Genomic DNA, 18035 nt, shown 5'->3' on the forward strand with positions numbered 1-18035 from the left:
CATATGTAACACTTATAATACCAGTTAATCATCGGTGTTAAATCGATTTATCATACCCTTTTTAAAACCGGTGTCAAAAATATACTTACAATACCGGTAGCAACAACACTGGAAAAAATCAGGTATTAAATCTCTAAAAAAGTGGTGTTGAATCCCTAAAAGATCTTTTGCTTATGACTATTCACAAATTTTAATCCTGAGAAATCAACTTAATATCATTTGCTACTACTAGATTGTTCATACTTTCACATGTGTTTAATATAAAAATAATAAATCCAACAGTTTTCAAGTCATTTGGTTGATAAGCATGTAAATTATCTTAATGGATGAAAATATCAAAATATTTCTATAGTGATGGTTAATGGACCAAAAGCCGAAGGCATGTATTGATTTTAGTTTTTGGTTGACTAACCCTAATGTAGTGTACTCCATCGTGTAATTAAGTTTGTTATTTATGTTTTTTTTTTTTTTTTTTGTCTTTAGTAAACATCTGTTTTGAACCTTATTTGAGAACACCTTTTAAAATATATATTTATTTGGTTTTTATACTAAAAATATTAAGTGGACCATTTTGTTGATTAAAAATATCCCAGAAGAATCCAACCATAAATAATTATCTTAAAATGTCCCAAAAATTCATTACAACCATGCATTAAAGTTCAATATTATCTAAAACTTTGTCTTTTCCCCCAAAAATCCTATGAAACTCCACTATTTTATTTTTCTATGGAGACGCATAAACGAAGCATACTAACCACATTCTCAAAATGTCCATCAAAGTAGGGATTACTCTTATCTCAATACTCTTGCTATGCACTACTACAGCATCAGCACAGGGAAGAAAATTACTTCACACAACCAATGAATTTTCAGCATATTCTCCAATAACCAATGATGGTATTTGCAAGACTTTGGTAGAGACACAAGGTTACAAATGTGAAGAACATACGGTAAATAAATATTACTCCTACCATCTTGCATTCCACATGTCATTTTATCATCAACAAATTAGTAAAATGATCATTAATGACTAAGGTAACAACAAATGATGGCTACATCTTGAGTCTGCAAAGAATCCCCACAGGACGGTCCGGTAAGAAAGCTGACAAGCCACCTGTGCTATTACAACATGGTCTTTTTTGTGTAAGTTTTATTTGCTGCAGATACATATATACACAAACTACAGCTTTGTATACATGCAAAAGAACTCAACATGTTAATTCAAGTATATGATATATTATTTCAGAATGCTGTAGTATGGCTGTTCAATTCACCTGAAGAATCATTAGGATTTATTTTAGCAGACAATGGATTTGACGTGTGGTTAGCCAATGGCCGCGGCACAAAATACAGCACCGGACACACATCACTAACTCCTAATTACATGGTTCTTATGATTTCGGTTTTCAAACACTACTAATATAGAAATTTATTTAATTATTGATTAATTTTATTAAGTGTATTCTTAGGCTTATTGGGATTGGTCATGGGATGAATTAGCTAGTTATGATCTTCCTGCATCAGTAGAGTATGTGTTCCATCATACTGGTCAAAAATTACATTATGCAGGTCATTCTCAGGTGAATTAAGTTAACCCTAATAGATTAACATTTTGAATTAGTTTGTAAAAAATAATTAATGATCTAATCATTTCAGGGAACTTTAGTGGCTTTTGTTGCTTTATCTCAAGGGAAGCTTCTCAATATGTTGAGATCAACTGCATTACTTAGTCCAATTGCTCATTTGAATATGATTTCTTCAGAGCTAACCAAAGTTATTGCTGAACTCTTTTTAGCTAATGTGAGTGGCATAAAAAAAATAGACTAGTAAATATTTGTCTCTAAAATATCTCTATAAATATTTACATTATGAGACTTATTTGAATACACTTATTAAAATACTTACCTTTTTTCCCACAATATAATAGGATGTGTACTGGTTAGGTGTTCGTGAAATCGATCCTAATGCGTAAGAGAATTAATAAATAATTCTTTGCTCTATTTTTTCTAAAAAAATTTTAGTGTTAGTAAAAAAATTAGAAATAATTTAGCATATGTTTTTCTAATGATTCAGGAAAGTTGTAACAAAATTTGTTGATGGAATATGCTTCATTTCAAACTTAAACTGCGGAGACGTAGTCACATTGTTGACAGGTATACTTAATTATTTAATGGAATGATGAGAAAATTTCACCTTCCCTTTTTTATATTATAGGTTCTATTCCTTAACTTTAAATATTATAGGTCCAAATTGCTGCATAAATTCTTCTAGGGTAGATTCCTATATTGATCAACCAACAGCAACAAAGAATTTCATCCATCTATCTCAAAGTAAGTTTAATATTAAACAATTTTTAATTTTTTTTTCAAGTTTTGTGTATAGGACTAATATTCTTTTAATACGAAATTTGAGTAGTGATCAGAACAGGACAAATAGCAAAGTATGATTATGTTTATGAAGCACAGAATATGCTACACTATGGACAAGGGGTTCCTCCAACTTATGACATGACCAAAATCCCAAAAGAATTCCCACTTTTTATTAGCTATGGAGGGAAAGATTATCTATCTGATGTACAAGATGTGAAGGTTTTGCTCAATGATCTCAATAATCATGATGCTGGCAAGCTTGTGGTATTGTATAAAGATGAATATGCACATCTTGATTTTATTGGAGCTTTTGATGCTAAGCAAGTCGTTTATGATTCCATGATAACTTTTTATAACTCTAATTGATTTTACAATTAGATTAGTATTAATATGCTTCTAGTGTTTTCATTAGTTTTTTTTACAGGGTCAGATGATAAATTATCCACTTTTAACAAATAAATATGAAAGATTGTTCTAGAATTCAAGATTCATAATATAAGTGCTTTTTATTTATATATTTATTGTTCTAAATTATGATTATGATTCGAGTAATTTATTATTTTTTAATAGCAAAGTACGAATCATATTTTAATATAAATAAAAGTAAAAGTTATTAGAAAACAAAAGAAATAAAGAGCGACTGCGTGCGCAAAAAATAAAAACAAAGCTAAAAGTCAAAGAAGAAACTTCAATCAAAAGAAAGTTATTATGACGTCGTTTGGAACATTAAGGTGTTGGTTTGGAGCTGGTCTTATATTGGAAAAATTACTCGCACCAATTATAACTTCTATGAATTTAGCAAATTTCATTTGTTTCATTTATCTTAAGTCATTTTTGGCGTGTAATCTTTTTTTTTTCGAGCTCGTTTTTATGTATCCGAGTTCGAGAACTTTTGGTTCTTTTTAATATATCTTACTTAAAAAAAATCAAAAGAAGAAAACAACTAAGCAAAAGGAGAGAGAACAAGTCAACCAAATCAAACAAATGTAAGGTCTTTTGTGTTTTAGGCAGAAAAATTCTTTATGGAAGAGAGAACTTTGTATTATAGTACTTTAAGAAGAACTCTAGACTCACTAATTCTAGAGAATTCTCAATCCTAAAAACCGCTAGAGTATTCTAGAAAATATTACAACCATAAGAAATATTTAGACACTCCAAACACTAAAAGAATTTACTAGAAACATTATCCAAAAATACCTACATCTAAAATAACTAAGCTAAAAAAACCAAATAATAAAGTTAGAAACAAATCAAATTTAATATTCCAACATTCCCCTTAAACTTGATTTGTGACTCCAAGCATACTCCTTAGCTTCATGAAAGTTTCCAACTTGAGTGGCTTGGTGAAAATGTCGACAGCTTGGTCTCATTCAGTGTTTCGAGTAGAGGAAGAGGTGGTGGATGAAAGCCTAACAAAAGTCACATTCAGTGTTTCAAATGTCAAAAGTATGGTCACTACTATACTGATTGTCCTGAAAAATGAAAGAATTAAGAAAGTGATGCAAAGTTTGTAAAACATGAAGAACATGAAGGATAGAAAAACACTTAGAAAGGGGGGGGTTTGAATAAGTGTAGCTTTAAAAACTTGACAGATAAAAATAAATTGCACAGTTATTTTTATCCTGGTTCGTTGTTAACTAAACTAGTCCACCCCCGCAGAGATGATTTACCTCAACTGAGGATTTAATCCACTAATCGCACGGATTACAATGGTTCTCCACTTAGTCAGCAACTAAGTCTTCCAGAATCTTCTGATCACACACTGATCACTCCAGGAACAACTGCTTAGATACCCTCTAAGACTTTCTAGAGTATACTGATCCACACGATCACTCTAGTTACAACCTGCTTAGATAACCTCTAAGACTTCCTAGAGTATTCTGATCCACACGATCACTCTAGTTCCTTACAACTTAATGTAATCAATTCTAAGAGTATTACAATTGCTTCTTAAAAGCTATAATCACAAACTGTGATATTTCTCTTAACGTTTAAGCTTAATCTCACTAATATATTACAACAGCAATGTAGTGAGCTTTGATGAAGATGAAGATTCTGAGCTTTGAGTAGAACAGAGTTTCAGCAAGTTGATATTCACAGAATAGGTGTAGAATTCGTTAACCTTGCTTCTCATCAGAACTTCATATTTATAGGCGTTGGAGAAGATGACCGTTGAGTGCATTTAATGCTTTGCGTGTTCCGTACAGCATCGCATTTAATGTTATACGCTTTTGTCAACTACCTCGAGCCTTGTTCACGCTGTGTCTACTGACGTAGCCTTTAATAGCTTTTAACGTTCCTTTTGTCAGTCAGCGTAGCCTGCCACTTGTACTTCCTTCTGATCTGATGTTTGTGAATACAACGTTTGAATATCATCAGAGTCAAACAGCTTGGTGCATAGCATCTTCTGATCTTCTGACCTTGAAGTGCTTCTGAGCGTGATACCATCAGAACTTCAGTGCTTCTGATCTCATGTTCTTCTGATGCTTCCATAGACCCATGTTCTGATTCTGCTTCGACCATCTTCTGATGTCTTGCCAGACCATGTTCTGATGTTGCATGTTGAACCCTTTGAGACAAAGCTTCTGAGCGCTGAATTATGCATACTCTTTATATATTTCCTGAAAAGGAAATTGCATTGGATTAGAGTACCATATTATCTTAAGCAAAATTCATATTATTGTTATCATCAAAACTAAGATAATTGATCAGAACAAATCTTGTTCTAACAATCTCCCCCTTTTTGATGATGACAAAAACGTACATAAATGATATGAATTTGCGATCAGAAAGAGCAGACGGCAAAAGACAAATTACACAGCTATAGCATAAGCATATGAATATGTCTCCCCCTGAGATTAACAATCTCCCCCTGAGATAAATAATCTCCCCCTGAAATAAATACTCGAAGAACTTTAATAAAAGACTTCCCTGATTATTTCGGTAGAGACGATCACATAAGCTTCTGTCTTTAGAGAATTCGTAGCTTCTGACTTCTGCTTCCATTGGACAGCTTCAGAACTAGAATTTCTTTAGATCCTTAGAACACTCACAGCTTCTGATTCCTGCTTCCATCTAGGACAGCTTCAGAACTTGAATTTCTTTGATCTTCAGAACATTCACAGCTTCTGATTTCTGCTTCCATTTAGGACAGCTTCAGAACTTGAGTTTTCTGGATCTTTAGAATATTCACAGCTTCTGATTTCTGCTTCCCTCGGATAGCTTCAGAGCTTTGAATTTCTACCAACATCACTTCATGCTAGATTTGTATCAGAACATTGTTGAATGTACCAGAGCATCATCAGAGCATCTCTACATCCTGAAATGTTACAGAACAAAAACTAAACGACAAAAGTCAGCATGAACGAGTCAGAACATAAAATGTATATTAGAACACATGATATGTATCAGAGCCATATAGGCTAAAACAATGTATCAGAGCAAATAGAATTTTGTCAAAGCAAATACACAAATATGGATCAAATTCTATTATCAGTGCTTCTGATTCATTCTTCTTTCTTGCTTCTGATTTCTGAAGCTTGACAGCACTCAGCTTGCTTCAGTTTCCATGAGTTTATTCTTTTTACAGAATAACACTTCTTATGGTTTTGCTTCTGTGTTTGCTTTGAAGATTCGTTTCACTTCTTTATACCTGCAAAACACTTAAACCATATAGAACTTGCAGTTCTTGTTAGTAAATGTGTGGGAGCTTTACCCAGCAACTGATAGATTAATCAAATCATTTATCATTTATCTTCTCCCCCTTTTTGTCATAACATCAAAAAGAATATATCAAAAGATTCAGATGAATAAAACGAAAAATAAAATCACTGGAGTGTAAAACAAAGAAACTTTTCATTGATAAAAAAAATTACAAGATAGGAATGCAGGAAAACAGATGCAGCAAGGAAAGAAAACTACAAAGACCAAAGGACTAAGATCCTAGCCTACGCAAAATCCGCGCCAGAACATCATGAATCCCGTCAGTGCTTGTAGCTTGCCTTGCCATGAAGGAGCGAAACTCAGCATTGGCTACTTCTTGCGCGTCCAAACGAGAAGCCAGCATAGCTTGATTCTGATGAAGGGCTTCCAAGGTCTCCATCAGAGCTGAGGTTTCACCAGAGGAAGAGGCACCAGTATTTCTGCCAAAAGGGATAGCAATCTCAGCAGGGTGATCTTCTGGAAGATCTTCAGCTTGTGCATCTTCCATTTCCTCATCTGAGTCTGACTCAGAAGTCGCCTTAGCATATTCTGGTTCAGGCAGCTCAGAAGTTCCAGCTTCCAACGCTTGAAGAATAGCTGCTAGGTTTGTTGGAGGAGTAGGACCAGCAACTTCAGCAGGATAAACCACTACTGGAAAGACCATGTGAGGTGCTTTTTCAGAAGGGTTCATTCTGAACCAGTTAAACAGCCACTGAAAATCTCCAGTCAGCACAGGAAACCATGGTTTCCACACCACGATGTCTCTGCAGAGATTTTCTTCTTCCAACTCATCTGCAGGTATCTTCTTCTCAAGAACACTTCTGTTCCTGATGAGATGGTGATAGCTGCTTTCACCAGCTTCCAACCGAAGACCACGAATACCAGGAGCTTCAGACATGATCCTTCTCTGAGTGTCTGTAGCCCTAACCAGAAAATCCTGACGAAAGGTATCCCAAAGGTTGCTTGTAGCATACTCATCCAGATGGTTAAGGTGAGCAGCACCCAGAATCTCCAACCAGCCATTTACATCAGAATGTAAAAGCTCCAGATATGATTGAGTGGTAGGGGTTGGAGGGTTGACAGTGAACCTGGAGTCGGGAAGAACAACACTATAGGGATTAGGTGTTCTGGTGGGAAAAGGGTGTGAGAGAGATGAAGAAATATCTGATGGATGGGTTGAAGGAGAGGAGATATCAGATGGTGAAGAAGGTGGTTCCGAGAGGATGAATGAGGGGGAAGAGGTGGTGGAGGTCTTTGAAGAGGGAGTGATCCTTACTCTTTTTGGTTTGGTTTCTGGTTCAGCAGTTGCCTTTCTCTTTTGTTTCCGATCATTATCTTGATTCCCAGAGCTTGACGATGGATTCATGATGAAGTTGCAGATATTGGAAACTGCTAGGGTTTATGATATGAATGGGAAGAGAGAGAACGAAAAAGAAACTGAATGCAAAGTGAGAGAAATATAAGAGGGAAACGAAACGTTTGAAGAATATAAAAAGAAAACTGAAAGAGAGTAAATGATGAAAAGCATTTAATGTTACGTGACGTGAGGAGAGATAATAATGACAAAAGACGTGATATGCACAGTTACCTAAGTAGACGTCCCCTCAACTGCACGCACGCTTGTCCAGGAATAGTGAACACGTGTTTACCATCTGGATAGCCAGTTACAGCTGTTTTGCTTTTAAAGAGATTCTGAATCAACTTAGACAATGAAACGTTAGTAATAACTGAATCACAAATTTCTAATTGATTTCAATCAGAACTTCTTAAAACAAATTTTATTTCAGAAGATACCCATACATAAGAACTTCTCATCTTCTCATTCTGGGCTTATTTCTGAAGACCCATTTTGTACCTATTATATTGAATCCATCTGGTCTAGGAACAAGATCCCAAACATCATTCCTTGTTAACTGATTCAGTTCTTCTTGCATAGCAATTATCCAGTCTGGATCTTCTAGAGCATGATCAACAGAAGTTGGCTCGATCAAAGATACAAGACCTAATTGACAGTCTGCATTGTTCTTAAGGAATGCTCTTGTTCTGATTGGATCATCCTTCTTTCCAAGAATGACATCTTCTGAATGACCAGAAGTGAGTCTGGATGATCTTCTGACAGATGGTTCTTCAGAAATGCTTAGATTCTCCAGAGAAGCTGATACTTGATCTTCAGATTCTTTGCTTCTGAGAAGCTCTGCTTCTGATGCGTTGCTTCTTGGCTCAACAACTTCTGATATATCAATATCACAATCTGCAAAATTATCAAACTGCTTTGGTTTTTCAGAACCAAGCTTATCATCAAACCTGATATTGATTGATTCTTCTACAATCAATGTTTCAGTATTGTATACTCTGTAGCCTTTTGAGCGTTCAGAATATCCAAGAAGGAAACATTTTTGTGCTTTGGAATCAAACTTACCAAGATGATCTTTAGTGTTCAGAATAAAGCATACACATCCAAAAGGATGAAAATATGAAATGTTGGGCTTTTTATTCTTCCACAATTCATAAGGAGTCTTATTTAGAATAGGTCTGATAGAGATTCTATTCTGAATATAGCATGCAGTGTTTATTGCTTCTGCCCAGAAATGCTTAGCCATATTGGTTTCATTGATCATGGTTCTGGCCATTTCTTGCAGAGTCCTATTCTTTCGTTCTACAACTCCATTTTGCTGTGGAGTTCTAGGACAAGAGAAATCATGGGCAATACCATTTTCTTTGAAGAATTCTTCAAAGGATCTGTTCTCAAATTCACCACCATGATCACTTCTAACCTTTATGATTTTACACTCTTTTTCAGATTGAATCTGAATGCAGAAATCAAAGAACACTGAATGAGACTCATCCTTGTGTTTCAAGAATTTTACCCACGTCCAGCGGCTATAATCATCTACGATGACTAATCCATATTTCTTCCCTCTGACAGATGCTGTTTTGACTGGGCCAAACAGATCAATGTGCACGAGTTCTAATGGCCTTGAGGTAGAAACAACATTCTTGGACTTGAATGCAGGTTTGGAGAACTTGCCCTTCTGACATGCTTCACAAAGAGCATCTGATTTGAATTTCAGATTAGGGAGTCCTCTGACAAGATCCAGTTTGTTAATCTGAGAAATCTTTCTCAAACTAGCATGACCTAATCTTCTGTGCCAGACCCACTGCTCTTCAGAAACAGACATAAGACAAGTCACCTTCTGACTCATAAGATCTTGCAGATCTGTCTTATAAATGTTGTTCTTCCTCTTGCCTGTAAATAGGATTGAGCCATCCTTCTGATTTACAGCCTTGCAAGACTTTTGATTAAAGATTATATCATAACCATTGTCACTCAATTGACTGATAGATAAGAGGTTATGTGTTAATCCTTCTACAAGAAGTACATTAGAAATGGAAGGAGAGTTACCAGACTTTATAGTTCCAGAGCCAATTATCTTGCCCTTCTGATCTCCTCCAAACTTGACTTCTCCTCCAGACTTAAGCACCAGGTCTTGGAACATAGACCTTCTTCCTGTCATGTGTCGTGAGCATCCAGAGTCCAGGTACCATGACATGTTTTGCTTTGTCCTTTTTGCAGCCAAGGATATCTGCAATAGGAATAATCTTATCCTTAGGTACCCACATTCTCTTGGGTCCTTTCTTGTTAGATTTTCTCAAGTTCTGATTGAACTTGGGTTTAACATTGTAAGCAATAGGAGAAACAGCATGATAATTTTTAATGTGAGTTTCATGATATTTCCTAGGTTGTGTCACATGCTTTTTGGTGTGTGTTATGTGAAAACTTTGAGCATGTGAAGTGTGCCTAATATCATGGGAGTGGCCATACTTGAACTGATCATACAATGGCTTGTATGTGAATTTCATTTCATCAACAGGTTCAAGTTTGTATGGGGTTTCACCCTCAAAACCAATGCCGACTCTTTTGTTTCCAGACACAGCATATATCATAGAAGCTAGCTGACTTCTGCCAATACTTCTAGATAAGAACTTCCTGAAACTTAAATCATATTCTTTCAGAATATGGTTTAGACTAGGAGTGGATATTTCTGAATCAGAAGGAGATCCAACATTATTGGATAATTTTAAAAGTTTTTCTTTTAATTCAGAATTCTCCAACTCAAGCTTCTTTGTTTCAAATTCAAATAGCTTTTTCAGCTTTTTGTATTTGAGACTAATCTAAGACTTGAATTCCAGAAGTTCAGTTATACCGGAAACTAACTCATCTCTAGTAAGTTCAGAAAATACCTCTTCAGAATCTGATTCTGATGTAGATTCTGATCCGTCATCTTCTGTCGCCATCAGCGCACAGTTAGCCTGCTCATCTTCAGAGTCTGAATCATCTTCTGACTCATCCCAGGTTGCCATAAGACCTTTCTTCTTATGAAACTTCTTCTTGGGATTTTCCTTCTGAAGTTTTGGACATTCATTCTTGAAGTGTCCAGGCTCATTGCATTCATAGCACATGACCTTCTTCTTGTCAAATCTTCTGTCATCAGAAGATTCTCCACGTTCAAATTTCTTTGAACTTCTGAAGCCTCTGAACTTCCTTTGCTTGTTCTTCCAGAGTTGATTTAGCCTTCTGGAGATCAAGGACAGTTCATCTTCTTCTTCAGATTCTGATTCTTCAGGATCTTCTTCTCTAGCCTGAAAAGCGTTAGTGCATTTCTTGATATTGGGTTTTAATGCAATAGACTTACCTTTCTTTTGAGGCTCATTTGCGTCCAGCTCTATTTCATGACTCCTCAAGGCACTGATAAGCTCTTCCAGAGAAACTTCATTCAGATTCTTTGCAATCTTGAATGCAGTCACCATAGGACCCCATCTTCTGGGTAAGCTTCTGATGATCTTCTTTACGTGATCAGCCTTGGTGTATCCCTTGTCAAGAACTCTCAATCCAGCAGTAAGAGTTTGAAATCTTGAAAACATCTTTTCAATGTCTTCATCATCCTCCATCTTGAAGGCTTCATACTTCTGGATTAAAGCGAGAGCTTTAGTCTCCTTGACTTGAGCATTTCCTTCATGAGTCATTTTCAAGGACTCATATATGTCATAGGCCGTTTCCCTGTTAGATATCTTCTCATACTCAGCATGAGAGATAGCATTCAGCAAAACAGTTCTGCATTTATGATGATTCCTGAAAAGCTTCTTCTGATCATCATTCATTTCTTGCCTTGTCAGCTTTACGCCACTGGCATTTACTGGATGTTTGTAACCATCCATCAGAAGATCCCATAGATCACCATCTAGACCAAGAAAGTAACTTTCCAGTTTATCTTTCCAGTATTCAAAGTTTTCACCATCAAATACCGGCGGTCTAGTATAACCATTGTTACCGTTGTGTTGCTCAGCAGAGCCAGATGTAGATGCAGGTGTAGACTTTGCAGTTTCATCAACCATCTTTTACTGAAGCGTTTTTCTCTTCCTGAATCTTTTCTAAACACGGTTAAGTGCTTGCACCTTAGAACCGGCGCTCTGATGCCAATTGAAGGATAGAAAAACACTTAGAAAGGGGGGGTTTGAATAAGTGTAGCTTTAAAAACTTGACAGATAAAAATAAATTGCACAGTTATTTTTATCCTGGTTCGTTGTTAACTAAACTACTCCAGTCCACCCCCGCAGAGATGATTTACCTCAACTGAGGATTTAATCCACTAATCGCACGGATTACAATGGTTCTCCACTTAGTCAGCAACTAAGTCTTCCAGAGTCTTCTGATCACACACTGATCACTCCAGGAACAACTGCTTAGATACCCTCTAAGACTTTCTAGAGTATACTGATCCACACGATCACTCTAGTTACAACCTGCTTAGATAACCTCTAAGACTTCCTAGAGTATTCTGATCCACACGATCACTCTAGTTCCTTACAACTTAATGTAATCAATTCTAAGAGTATTACAATTGCTTCTTAAAAGCTATAATCACAAACTGTGATATTTCTCTTAACGTTTAAGCTTAATCTCACTAATATATTACAACAGCAATGTAGTGAGCTTTGATGAAGATGAAGATTCTGAGCTTTGAGTAGAACAGAGTTTCAGCAAGTTGATATTCACAGAATAGGTGTAGAATTCGTTAACCTTGCTTCTCATCAGAACTTCATATTTATAGGCGTTGGAGAAGATGACCGTTGAGTGCATTTAATGCTTTGCGTGTTCCGTACAGCATCGCATTTAATGTTATACGCTTTTGTCAACTACCTCGAGCCTTGTTCACGCTGTGTCTACTGACGTAGCCTTTAATAGCTTTTAACGTTCCTTTTGTCAGTCAGCGTAGCCTGCCACTTGTACTTCCTTCTGATCTGATGTTTGTGAATACAACGTTTGAATATCATCAGAGTCAAACAGCTTGGTGCATAGCATCTTCTGATCTTCTGACCTTGAAGTGCTTCTGAGCGTGATACCATCAGAACTTCAGTGCTTCTGATCTCATGTTCTTATGATGCTTCCATAGACCCATGTTCTGATTCTGCTTCGACCATCTTCTGATGTCTTGCCAGACCATGTTCTGATGTTGCATGCTGAACCCTTTGAGACAAAGCTTCTGAGCGCTGAATTATGCATACTCTTTATATATTTCCTGAAAAGGAAATTGCATTGGATTAGAGTACCATATTATCTTAAGCAAAATTCATATTATTGTTATCATCAAAACTAAGATAATTGATCAGAACAAATCTTGTTCTAACAGAACAAGGGATGAGGCTGATGGTCACAACAAGAGATGAAGAGAGATTCATTGACCAATGGTATTTGGACTCATGATGCTTATCACACATGTCTGGAAGGAAAGATTGGTTTGCCAACATAAAGCCCTCTATGAAGAACATGGTGAAATTTACAAATGACAATATTCTAGCAGTTGAAGATATTGGTGAAGTTCTAATTATGAGGAAAGATGGAAAAAGGTCAGGAATCTCCAATGTGTTATACATACCACGCATGTAGAGCAATTTGCTCAGTATAGGGAAGTTGGTCGAAAAGAACAACAAGGTTTCAATCAAAGACAAGATGATGAGAGTAGTTGACTCAAGTGGAAAGTTAATCTTGAAGGATCCCATGTCTCATAATAGAACCTTCAAGATTGAACTTAATGTGATGGAGCACAAGTGGCTTGCAACTGCAGCTAGAAGCGATTAATGGATATGACACTATCAACTAGGTCATCTCAACTTCAATGACATAAAAGAGTTGAAAAGAAGAAATATGGTTTCATGGTTACCAGATATCGACATTCCAAGAGAAGTGTGTGAGGAATGTGTACAGGCGAAGCAGCACAAGAACAACTTCAGTAAGGATGCAAGAAGCAAGTCGAAGGAAATCCTTGAAGTCATATATTCTGATGTATGTGGTCTAACCCAGGTAGATTCGAATGGAGGTAACAAATACTTTGTCACATTCATAGATGACTTAAGTCAAAATTTATGGACTTACCTGATCAAGAAGAAAAGTGAAATGATCGAGGTATTTGCCAAGTTCAAATCTATGGTCAAAAGGAAAAGTGGGTGAAAGCTCAATATTTTGAAGACTGATGATGGTGGAGAATATGCGTCGAAAGACTTTGACATGTTATGTGAAAAAGGAGGGATTGTGCATGAGGTGGTGACACCCTATAATCCACAGCATAATGGAACTGCAAAAAGGAAGAATTGAACCATCATGAATATGGTGAGAAGTATGTTGAAAGGAAAGCATTTACCCAAAGATTTTTGGGGTGAAGTTGTGTCAACTGCGACATACATATTAAACAGATGTCCAACAAAGAAGCTAGAAGAAATCACGCCAGAAGAATGTTGTTTTAGTGTCAAACCTAGCTTGAGTCATCTAAAGGTATTTGGATCTATAACACATAGACATGTTCCAGATCAATTGAGAAGGAAACTTGATGACAAGTCTAATCAGATGATCCTAATAGGATATCATTCGACTGGATGACACAAGTTGTTGCACCGAGTGAACAAGCAAGTAGTGATCAGCAGGGACGTGATCATAGATGAGCTTAAGGAATGTGATTGGACTGAGAATGTCAAGAAGGATTCAGTGAGAATCTTATGTGAAGAAATAACCACTAAAATCGAAAAGAAGAAGTTTGACAAAAAGAAGTCAGAGGTGATGCAGGTCAAAGCAGACCTCAGAGAACAAACCACATGCCTGCAAAGCTGCAATAATGTGTGATTACATTAGATGATGTGGTTGATGATGATGGTGAGTTGGTACATTACAATTTCTACGCATATGAAGAACAATGCAGTTGAGGGATTGGAGGATTCGAAGTGAATGAAAACTATGAAAGAAGAATTGAAATCCATCAAAGATAACAACACTGGGTCACTTGTCGAATTCCCTCAAGGCAAGAAGGAAATTAATGTGAAGTGGGTATACAATACAAGGTGAAATGTAATCTCAAAGGTGAAGTAACTCAACACAAGGCTAGACTTGTGGCGAAAGGATTTCTTCATAAAGAATGATATTTGCGGTGAATTTTTCTTTTGTTTTGAAAGAATAATTCGAGACTAAAGGTGTGAGTGGAAGAATCCTTTCGAACATTGTTCAAAATTGAATTTTTTTGCGAGGCCTTGAAAAATAGATAAGGGAATTGAAAATTGAAATTTTCTCATCTTAAGAAAATTCAGACTATTAATCTTTTAAAAAATATTATACCAATATTAATACATCTAAATTAAATTAATAATTTTATTACTTAATCAATTTCCATTTAAAGCTTGTTAACTGTTACCTTTATTTATTTATTTATTTATTTTACATTTATAGTTATTTTTTAAAATTAGAAAAAACTTTAAAAAATATTCTACACTCAAAGGGATTAGAGTTAATAATTTAGAATTAATTTTAATAAAATCACTATATTCCCTAATCGAGTAACTTTTATTTTGGAAGTTTGTTGATAACAATAATGCAGAAGGCCTGCTTTTATTTTAGGACATGAAAATGTTTTTTTTTTTGCAACTTTTATGGAAAAAGTCTAGTATACTTCCGATTTCATAGTATATCTAATTGAGGAATTTTAATAAAATATTATATTTTCTAATTATTTTGTTTAATTATACATTTATAATTTTAATAAAATATTATATTTTCTAATTATTTTGTTTAATTATACATTTATATTTTATCCAACAAAGAAATACACTTATTTATTATTTTTAAGAAAATATATTAAATCGACATTAATATTGGGATTTCAATTATTTTTTCCCGGATAAGCAAATGTTTGAACTATCCAAGATAAATCCCAAATATACCAACTATAATGAAATAGGATAAGAACCTGGCTGGCAGTTATGTCAACCCAAGTTGTCAAAATTAATATATATTAATTTTTTGCAATAAACTCAAATTAGTAATTAACTTATCAATTCAAATTCCTTTTGAACGCTCACAATAGTATCATAAAGTTTGTTATTACATTCCATAAAGTCTATAAAACATCACTATTATATTTTCCAATGATGAAGCATAACTAAGCATAACAACATTCTCAAAATGGCCAGTAGAGTAAGAATTAGCTTTTTCTCAATACTCTTGTTTTGCATTACAGCAGCAGCAGAAGGAAGAAAATCACTTTACACAACAAATGAATTTTCGGCACCTTCTCCGGTTAATGGTATCTGCAAGACATTAGTAGAAACACAAGGTTACAAATGTGAAGAACATACGGTGACAACAAATGATGGCTACATCTTGAGTCTGCTAAGAATCCCGACAGGCCGGTCCGGTAAGAAAGCCGATAAACCGCCTGTACTAATACAACACGGTCTCTTTTGTGTAAGTATTGTTGATCGCGCATTCATATACTAATTAAAATTTTGTATAGACGAAAAAAATTAATCAACACAATAATTTAATTTTTATGATTTATTTCAGGATGCTGCAATATGGTTGTTCGATTCTCCCGAACAATCATTAGGGTTTATTTTAGCCGACAGTGGATTTGATGTGTGGCTTGTTAACGGTCGTGGCACAAAATATAGCACCGGACACACATCACTAACTACTTATGACAAGGTTGTTATGAATTATACAATACTTTTGGTTTTCAAAATTTTTAAATAACTGATATAATTTTTTTAATTGATTATTGATTAATTTCATTATATGTGTTAGGCTTACTGGGATTGGTCATGGGAAGAATTAGCTAATTATGATCTTCCTGCATCAGTTGAATATGTGTTCGATCTTACTGGTCAAAAAATACACTATGCAGGTCATTCTCAGGTAAATTAAGTTAAACCTAATAGATTATTTCTTTATATATTTTTAATTAGTATTTGTGTATGTATTTAAAAATTAATTAATGTTCTAATCATTTCAGGGAACTTTAGTGGCTTTTGTTAATTTATCTCAAGGGAAGCTTCTGAATATGTTGAGATCAGCTGCATTACTAAGTCCAATTGCTCATATGAATCAACTTGCTTCACCAGCAACAAAACTTGCTGCACAATTCTTTTTAGCTAATGTGAGTTACATGCAAAATAATAGGTTAATTTTTATGCTTGTATTTTTACACTTTTGATAATATCTTTTTTTTGGTTCGATATTACAGGATGTGTACTGGCTAGGTCTCCGCGAATTCATTCCTCAAGCGTAAGAGAATAAATTATTCTATGTTTGTTTTATCATATGTGAAAAAATTAAAAAAGGTTAGAAAAAAATATATAATTAATATATCATATGTTTTCTAATGATCAGAAATAATGTAGCAAAATTTGTGGGTGGAATATGCTCCACTCTAAACCAGCCCTGCATAAACTTAATCACATTTTTCACAGGTATTTTTGTTACTGATGGAATGGATTGATGAGAAAATTTCACTTTAAAATTTATGTATATATATGAAGACTTATAAATAATAGTTATTGATATTAATTTTGTATTTCACAACTTGAAATTTTATAGGTCCAAATTGCTGCTTAAATTCTTCTAGAATTGATGTCTATGTTGACCATGAACCACAACCAACAGCAACAAAGAACTTGATCCATCTATCCCAAAGTAAGTCTAATAAGAAGCAATTTTTTTTTCATTTTTATTTTTGCTTGTAGTGACTATAAGGATTTTTTTCAGTTTTGTTTTTTTATAAAAAATTCTATATTTTTAAATAAATAATTATTTTAAAAGTTTACATCAAATTTATATATATGTTAAAAAAATTATTAATTAATGCATATAAATTAATCTCTATATAATTTGATTTTTATGCATTTGCAATTAGGACTAATAGATTTTCATTATGGAATTTTAGTGATCCGAACAGGAAAAATATCAAAGTATGATTATGGAGTTCTAAATATACTACACTATGGACAATTGGCTCCTCCAAGTTATGACATGACTAAAATCCCAAAAGAATTCCCACTTTTTATCAGCTATGGAGGGAAAGATTACCTGTCTGATGTAAAAGATGTGAAGGTTTTACTCAATGATCTCAGTAATCATGATGCTGACAAGCTTGTGGTATTGTATAAAGATGAATATGCACATGTTGATTTTATTATGGCTATTGATGCCAAACAAGTCCTTTATGATCCCATGATAGCTTTTTATAACTCTAACTGATTTTACAACTAGTAGTATTGTGCTCGGGGAGTGTTTGTGGTATCGGTAATTCTCTTGAGTGGCGTCTGATCTGTTGATGGTGATTCGGAAGACTTGAAATCTAGCTTGTTTCTTTTCCGGGTGGAGTTTTTCCAGTTGTTGGGTTTATCATCTGGTTTAGTCAGTGTTGTGTTTTGTGTAAATCTTTTAGTTGTTTGTTTTTGTTTGTATGCTGCTTGCTGTGTCTTCTTTTTGGTACATCTTATGTAAATTGATTATAAATGTACTTTGATGGGCAAATAAATGGATGTTGTATTCTTCTCTATATTTAGTCACAAATTTGTTGTGTTATGTTCTCCATATTTAATAACAATAGAGTTGATTTCAAGAATAAATAACATTATTCTTTG

The 18035-nt window shown here is 34.7% G+C and overlaps 2 protein-coding genes across 2 annotated transcripts; both read left to right on the top strand.

Annotated features, from left to right (window-relative positions):
- Positions 1-718: 718 nt before the first annotated feature.
- LOC131655932 (triacylglycerol lipase 2-like) lies at positions 719-2883 on the top strand. The gene is made up of 9 exons (XM_058925734.1): positions 719-950; positions 1036-1143; positions 1247-1387; positions 1470-1580; positions 1657-1800; positions 1928-1968; positions 2074-2153; positions 2244-2330; positions 2416-2883. Exons 1-9 carry the CDS (start codon positions 768-770, stop codon positions 2733-2735), a joined length of 1215 nt encoding a protein of 404 aa, XP_058781717.1. The 5' UTR covers positions 719-767; the 3' UTR covers positions 2736-2883.
- A 12617-nt stretch (positions 2884-15500) lies between these two features.
- On the top strand, positions 15501-17804 carry LOC131655933 (triacylglycerol lipase 2-like). Its single transcript, XM_058925735.1, has 8 exons — positions 15501-15855; positions 15955-16095; positions 16195-16305; positions 16403-16546; positions 16634-16674; positions 16780-16859; positions 16987-17082; positions 17333-17804. The coding sequence occupies exons 1-8, from the start codon at positions 15574-15576 to the stop codon at positions 17644-17646; spliced, it is 1209 nt and encodes a 402-aa protein (XP_058781718.1). The 5' UTR covers positions 15501-15573; the 3' UTR covers positions 17647-17804.
- Positions 17805-18035: the final 231 nt, after the last annotated feature.

The sequence above is a fragment of the Vicia villosa genome, linkage group LG3, assembly GCF_029867415.1.
Source record: "Vicia villosa cultivar HV-30 ecotype Madison, WI linkage group LG3, Vvil1.0, whole genome shotgun sequence".
Taxonomy (NCBI): domain Eukaryota; kingdom Viridiplantae; phylum Streptophyta; class Magnoliopsida; order Fabales; family Fabaceae; genus Vicia; species Vicia villosa.

What these genes read in the sequence shown, in the direction of transcription:
- LOC131655932 (XM_058925734.1), top strand. Translation starts at nt 768, where the DNA reads ATGTCCATCAAAGTAGGGATTACTCTTATCTCAATACTCTTGCTATGC. An exon ending in ATTATGCAGGTCATTCTCAG is followed by an intron (nt 1,581 to 1,656) that starts GTGAATTAAGTT and finishes TAATCATTTCAG; the next exon opens with GGAACTTTAGTGGCTTTTGT. An exon ending in CTGAACTCTTTTTAGCTAAT is followed by an intron (nt 1,801 to 1,927) that starts GTGAGTGGCATA and finishes ACAATATAATAG; the next exon opens with GATGTGTACTGGTTAGGTGT.
- LOC131655933 (XM_058925735.1), top strand. Translation starts at nt 15,574, where the DNA reads ATGGCCAGTAGAGTAAGAATTAGCTTTTTCTCAATACTCTTGTTTTGC. An exon ending in TACAACACGGTCTCTTTTGT is followed by an intron (nt 15,856 to 15,954) that starts GTAAGTATTGTT and finishes GATTTATTTCAG; the next exon opens with GATGCTGCAATATGGTTGTT. An exon ending in ACTATGCAGGTCATTCTCAG is followed by an intron (nt 16,306 to 16,402) that starts GTAAATTAAGTT and finishes TAATCATTTCAG; the next exon opens with GGAACTTTAGTGGCTTTTGT.